Here is a 6,867-nt window from a genome sequence, read left to right as displayed (position 1 = left end):
GCGACGTGGAGGAGAGAAGATTGCAGACGACTTAACGGTTTACCGGTACTTCTTCTCCCGGAATCCGGGAACCGCCGGCCCGCGCGGTTTCCATTTTCGGGTCCGATGACCGAACCGGGCCGGTTCCAATGTTTGGACCGAACCGGACCGATTCTGCTAAATACTGGTCTTTTTTGTTTTGGGTCGAATTCTTAAAATTGGTCGAGTAAGGCCGGTTCCGTCCAATCCTCGAATCGTATCGGCCCACTTGCTCGCCCACGGCTTTGTGACCACAGGAATCTTTATAATGCAAATGTGAAAAAGCTCTTTTATTTCATTAAGATAGAAAGGGTTATTTACAATTTTGAAACTCTAGATTTTATTGTTCATGCATTTTAAAATATGGATTAATAATATCCAAAAAAACTCAAAACTAATAAATTTGTGACAAATTTACCATAAACTAATTTTTTAACAATAAAAAAACCCTAAATTCGTACGTTTTTTTACAAATATACCCTTCGTTAATTTTTGTTATATTATATTAACATCACGAAAAATCATAGATGGGTACATATATGACAAGTAAAGAGTAAAATCACAAATTAATACATCCATCAACCATCATATGTTATCCAATTTAGTAATTTGATAATAAAATTTAATGAAAACTAATTAAGAGTATTGTCACGAGTATATGAGTTTATATTTTTGGTTAGTTTGGAGTAAATTTATGATAAATGTATTAATTTAGATTTTTACATAATATTAGTCCTTAAAAGTATTCGATGATTTCTTTTTCCTTTTCTCCTTTGGCTATTCCACTCCCTTTATTAACAAGAAATAGAGTACAATTTCTAAGCTGAGGATAATTTTTTCCTCTTCAATTAGCTTAAACAAGCTAAGATGCTGCTTAATTTCGGATTAATTAAGGGCATAATTTTGTGCTTCGCACATAATTTCTTTCCTTCCTTCTTTTCTCTCGACACCCTTAAAGCTAGTCTTTGCACCGTGCAATTGCAACTTTGGACACCAGACCGCCCAAGATAACATAAACAACTCCTGTTTTGTGCTTCCAATACACTAAAAAGGATAAGATGCCCTCATAGATTTCGGTCCACCAAGATTCAATACATCCTCCGAAAGAGAAAGTGAAAAAAAAGAAAAAGAAAAAAAGCAGCACCTACACAATCCAATTATTGTCGTAGGATACCCTCTTCTCGAAATATAATATACACTTCTCGGTCTCCATCAATAAATCCCTTTTGGCAAAAAAATAAATAGATAAAAATTGAAAAATACGACAAATTTTGAACAAACGCGAGCAACAATTAAGCCGGGCCTTTAGCTAAAGCTACAAAAGAGGGTCTAGGGGAATATTATAAATTACGCATAGGTATATTTTCTTGTCCCACAGGTCAAAAGAGAAGGATTTGATTGGGATTTGAGGACTTTGGACCGTCCGCTTTAAGGACCATATTTCCACTAATCCATTTCTTTATATTCTAACCATACGCTTGTCGTATTTATAACGGTGATTCAATAGTATATCTAATTCAGGATGCTAATGCTTTGCTAATGATGGCTTTTCTTGACTTTCTATCATCATCACTCATCAGCATGCTCCTAACAATTCCTATTTATGTTTTTTTTTTTTTTAATTCATGCCAATATTGAATTCGTATTTCTCGCGATCCATTGATATGTCGTTTTCATCGTGCATCGACTTTCGAACTAATTGCATTGTCGAATTGATAGAGATATGTAACAATCGGCAAGGCAATGATTACAGGTCATCGCATTATGCTTTCAATACATGGTCTCACTATGCAAATCGATCTAGATGTGTTCAAGATGAACGGCAAACGTGTAACGTGTGGACCGCAGCAAGAAAGGGTCAAATTCACCGTACTGTTCTGAGCGTGACGGGCTTAACCTCTTTTTTCTTCTGTGGGACGGGCGACGGGTTTAGTTGGAAGCGCCAGTACTCCCATGTGATGTTGCCCCGTATACATCATGGTGTTGGAGATCTAGATTAGGAAGAGGGGGGAAAGGAGTATCCGGGTCTATGTCCAGTCAACAAGCGACACAATTAGCGGACTTGGTCCTCGACCCTCGTGGTCGTGGCAGAGCAATCTCTGCATACATCAAATCGGGTCGGCATTGTCGCCTGTCGAAATAGAGGGAAAAGGACCCAAGGTGATGATGGTTCTTTGCAAAGCAGAAAAGGAAAAGATAGGGAGAAAGCGAAGCGGAGGTGATGGGGTCCTCCATGGACCGACGGACGTGGGAGCCGAAGAAGGAAAAAATGCTTTAAGCAACTCTTTGTGTTAGGCTCCCCCATGAAGTGTGGTCACTTGATTAACGCCAGGACAAATTGCTTTGAGAAAGCCATTCCAGCACTTATGATGGTGCCCCCCCCCCCGAAATGGAATATCACTGAAGTGAATGAGGTTGATTGGAACCGAGGCCCTGACATGCGTTTGATTCGGTTTTGAGGATAAATTTTGGCAAAAGCGTTAAACAATCTAGGTAAAAGGGTTTTTCCAAAAGTAATTAGTATTTGACCAAGTGTAATTTATAAATATATTAAGAAGTAATTTGACTTAAATATCATTTGGAAATATAACTATAATATGTAAAGGACTTTTGTTTTTTTTAAAAATAATTCTTAGACCTTTTCGGTGAAACTCAACAGCTGCCAATTAGCCTCATTTGAGGTCATGTGACTCAAGCATTACCTGAGGTTGCCCAATCTCAGATGGCTATTGTCGGATGCCTTTGCTAACAACGTTAGAAATTTTTAGGAATCTCCGTAATTATGAAAGTCTAGCAATGACAAAATTGGAAGAAAAAAATATTTACATTCCAAAAATGCTCAAAACTCAAAGTAATTCCGAGCCAGCCTTAGATTAAAGGGTTTTGGAATTGCAAGTCAAAACTCTTCAATTATTTTGTCATACGTTGTTTGCATTTATTTAAGGGAGTTTGGAACTCCAAAGGGCTTTTGGCAAATTATTGCCAAACCCACCCTTGTATCTCCTGATATGTGTGCACACTATTTCAAATATAAAGTTCACACGATCTCGAGCGATACCCCAAAATAGGTCCCAGTGCTGTAACTCCTCTCGAGATGTAGCGTCAACAAGTGGAGTGAGGAATCGAATTAGGGGTGTGATGATTGTGGTGAGGTGCGGCAGCGCCACGTCAAATTTGCCAAACGACCACGATGGTTGGGGCGGAAAAAAAAACAACAAGACGAGCAACTGAAGAGAGAGAGAGAGAGGGGGAGTAGATAACGATGCTAAGTTGGCGATCCATATCGGCACAAAAGATGTGGTGCTTGATCTAGCAAAAGAGTCAAATATGTATTTAGTTTTGAAAGTAATTTAAAGATCGGAATGCACGATAGGACGGTGCAGATCTTCCGAATCTCGTCATTTCCAAAATAAACCCTAATTCAAAAGAGAGGCCAAATTAGAAGAAAAGAAAAGTGAAAATGGGTGAGCGCGCAACAAGCATCACCGCCATCATTACAATCACATCATTCCGAGTCTCGCACATCCCACGCACCCAAAACTTAACATCTCCGAAAAAACTAATTTTTGCCTTTGCCTCACTTTCCTCTCAAATCCCCCTCTCCCCTTCCCCCACCTTTTCCCTCCTTTTTGCGCCTTCCCCTCCTTCCTCCCCTGTCTCCACCCACCTCTTTCTCTCTCTCTCTCTCTCTCCTAATGTCTCTCTTCTCCTTCCTTCTCTCTCCCTCCCTCTGTTCAAGTTATCATCTTTGCGCCAAAGGGTATAAAACCCACCATCCCCTTTCGACCAGACCCCCCGCTATCTCCCCCGTCTGAGGTGCTGTGAGAGCTTTTCGTCTCCTTTCGTCGCAAGAAGAGGAAGAAGAAGAAGGGAGGCTGGCGAGATTGGAAGAATATATATGGGTGGAAAGCGTGTGCGCTACGCAATAATCCTGCTATGCCATCTCCTCCTATGCTCAGGTGAAAACACTCCCGCGTTTCTCTCTTAATGCTTGCTTCTCTCTGGAATTTTTTTTCTTGGGTCGACCCTGCGAGCGCTCGAACCGGTTCGTACCGTATTTCCACCGTCCCAGCTCCATGTGTTTTCGCTAGCTGTCCTTCCTTTGGCAGTAAATCGAGCAGTTTGATTTTTAGCTTTCCGGGACCAAATGAATCGCGAGCTGTCAAATGGGTCCCCTCTGCATAGTGCCCGTTGCATGATTAGCGGCGGATCGCGAGGCCTGATTGTTTCGTCGGTTCGGTTCGGGGGGGGTGGTCTCCGTGGATTTGTTTCATGTGAAGACACTCTGGTGCTCATAGAATTCCGGAGTCTCTACAGTGATGGTTCCCTGCACACCACACCCTTTTGAATGCTGAAAAATAAAGAGAAATATTTTATTCCCTTGCGCCGTTTGATTGTTTGACCTTTTGGTCCAATGGTGGCAGTATTCAAATCACGAAGCCCCCCTTTATTTTCTTCCCTTGTCCCCCACTTTACCCTCTTGGTTCTAAATGGCTGTTAATCGTATTCCTACTACTAGATCAGTAATTCCACATTCGAGTTTCAGTACCGTTGTCTTAATCGTGTCGTGTGTAACCAGGCCGTTCCCTGTGGAAAAATATAGGAGATGTGTCAGAGAGTCAATTGAAATTTTATAGACAGAAAAAGGGGTGTGAAGAAAAAGGAAAAAGAAAAAGAGGGATTTGGCTGGAGGCGTGTTTCTGAATTCAGTTTCGGTACCTAATGTTCAGTAGAGGCAGTACAAGACTGGTAGCGTTCTCTTTTACTGTTAAAGAATGGTTATGTACAAAGAAGAAATAAAGCAAAGCCCCGCTTTAACTTTTGTTGACACCTTCAGGTTCAGGGTCGCTTGCGACAAGGAAGGAAGCAGTTGGATACGCCAATGAAATAGCCCAGGGAAAAAAGTACCCCACCTCCTCACCTTCCGGCCAAAAGGACATCACCGATCCAGTCACAACTGTCCCCACCATGAATCCGGCACCTTTCGCTTCCGCCGATCCGGTGGTTAACCCGACGTCGAACCCTGAATTGGCCCCACCGGCCGTGATCAGCCCCATCACGTACCCGGCCATGGCGACTCCGCCCCCATCTTTGAGTTCCAGCTGGTGCATTGCGAGCCAGAGCGTGTCTCAGACTGCTCTGCAAGTCGCCCTGGACTATGCCTGTGGGTACGGTGGGGCCGATTGCTCGGGAATTCAGCCCGGTGGGAGCTGTTATTACCCAAACACGGTGCACGATCACGCGTCTTATGCATTCAACAAGTATTATCAGAAGAATCCTGTTCCCACAAGCTGTAGCTTTGGAGGAACAGCCGTCGTTACCAGCACTGATCCAAGTAAGCTCTCTTAGTTTTACTTTTGACCCTTGCATAAGTAGTTCCATATCTCAGACAATGTTGATTTGTTTTTACTGAGTGTGATTTAATAAGTAGGTTTGGTGGGATAAGTTTGAAGCCTTCCTAGTGTTTCACGTGACATTACTTCCTAGGTTTTTGCCATTCACTTCCCCATCTGCAAAAGTAGAGCAGATGATTTAGGCCCAAGCCCAAAGATGCTGCTTGGGCTGCCAACATCAGCGTTAAGCATTGACCCTCTTGCCTGATAAAGAATCCCAATTTCCTTTTAAGAAAAAAAGTTTTAGCAGTTGTTGCAGAGCCAATCAGGATCAGAAAGTTGCCTGCCTACCCAGCTGAAGTAATGTAATAACACAACAATTCGTTCATTTTAAGAAACACAGCCTGTTGTCTCGTGTACCAAAAAGAATAATAGTATGTTGTTCTGGCACAGGCAGCAAGTCACCCAGACTAGAAAGAAAGGGAAAAAAAAAATGATGACAACTTTGTGATATTGGAAACTAGGTGGGTTGAGAAAAACCATCAGATGAATCCACTGGAGCATAAAACATTTCGTGTGAACAATAAGTTTTCCATTTGATCTTCTTAATCTGTTCATTGCATATCACTTTCTGCGGTCAATCATCTGATTCCGGTATGTGGGCAAAGGCCCATTTGACATCTCCCTTTGCTGATTTTTTTTTTCTGTCCATCCTCGTGATTTCCAGGTACTTCTACGTGTCAATTTCAATCCACAAGGTGAAATTTCCCAACTTTATGTCTGAACTTTCCTTTATGATTTTCTCACAAAAAATTTAGGGGTCTTCACTGTCAAAAATGTCTCATTTATGTGTATGTGTGAAATCTGCAGCACAGCTTCATCAATCTTGAACACCACGAACTCTAGTGGGGCCACGGTGTTCGGTGCCGTGCCTTCAGGCCCTCCTGCTTCGTCAGCTTCCCAATTGAGTTGCATTGTGTCTCTTGTCATGACACTGAGTTGGCTGAGTTTTGCTTCTGGAATTTATTAACCAAGCCACACATGTACAGCAATGAGCTTTAGTTGCAGAGACTCTGGAGGTGCCACAATGGAATATAGAGCTAATTTCTACAAGATACTTGTGGCGATCTGGCGGTGTGCCTGACATTATACTTCTTGTGACTTGAACTGTCTCGCGACTGCTAAATCCTTGATCAGAACGGGGGATTAAGTAGGGTGAGATGAGATGATGATCCGATCTGTTTGTCAGCTGTAGAAGAAGCCTCAGATTGTTCATGGTGTGGGGAAAGAACAATAAGCTTGTCGATATTGGAAATGACTGTAAGACGGGAGTTTTGGTAAGCCCGAGTTAATACTGGGGAGTGGAATTACCATTCATGTAATTCGCCTAGATATTTCATCTGGATCACATGATTATGTATTGATTTTTGTCCACAAGTTTGCAGAACACTCAATTCACCAATATGTATTTCTTAGCGATTTACATGATTATAGACTGATCTCTGCGAAGTGTTAA

At 42.0% G+C, this 6,867-nt stretch overlaps 1 protein-coding gene across 2 annotated transcripts; it reads left to right on the top strand.

Moving 5' to 3' along the window:
- The first annotated feature begins 3,554 nt into the window (after positions 1-3,554).
- LOC104441870 (major pollen allergen Ole e 10) lies at positions 3,555-6,867 on the top strand. Of its 2 annotated transcripts, none has more exons than XM_010055127.3 (4): positions 3,555-3,977; positions 4,856-5,353; positions 6,079-6,109; positions 6,227-6,867. In XM_010055127.3, exons 1-4 carry the CDS (start codon positions 3,917-3,919, stop codon positions 6,255-6,257), a joined length of 621 nt encoding a protein of 206 aa, XP_010053429.2. In that variant the 5' UTR covers positions 3,555-3,916; the 3' UTR covers positions 6,258-6,867. The 2 variants fall into 2 exon arrangements, with proteins under 2 accessions (XP_010053429.2, XP_010053422.2); XM_010055120.3 differs by having other exon boundaries at positions 3,568-3,977; positions 6,222-6,867.

This window comes from Eucalyptus grandis, chromosome 1 (assembly GCF_016545825.1).
Source record: "Eucalyptus grandis isolate ANBG69807.140 chromosome 1, ASM1654582v1, whole genome shotgun sequence".
NCBI classification, from domain to species: Eukaryota; Viridiplantae; Streptophyta; class Magnoliopsida; order Myrtales; family Myrtaceae; genus Eucalyptus; species Eucalyptus grandis.
Note: the sequence above shows the minus strand (reverse complement) of the source record. Positions and strands in the feature narration are given on the sequence as shown.

Bases quoted from the DNA above. Each gene is read 5' to 3' on its own strand.
- LOC104441870 (XM_010055120.3), top strand. From the start codon at position 3,917: ATGGGTGGAAAGCGTGTGCGCTACGCAATAATCCTGCTATGCCATCTC. The intron at 5,354-6,078 runs GTAAGCTCTCTT...CGTGATTTCCAG, and splicing joins CGTTACCAGCACTGATCCAA to GTACTTCTACGTGTCAATTT. The intron at 6,110-6,221 runs GTGAAATTTCCC...TGAAATCTGCAG, and splicing joins TGTCAATTTCAATCCACAAG to CACAGCTTCATCAATCTTGA.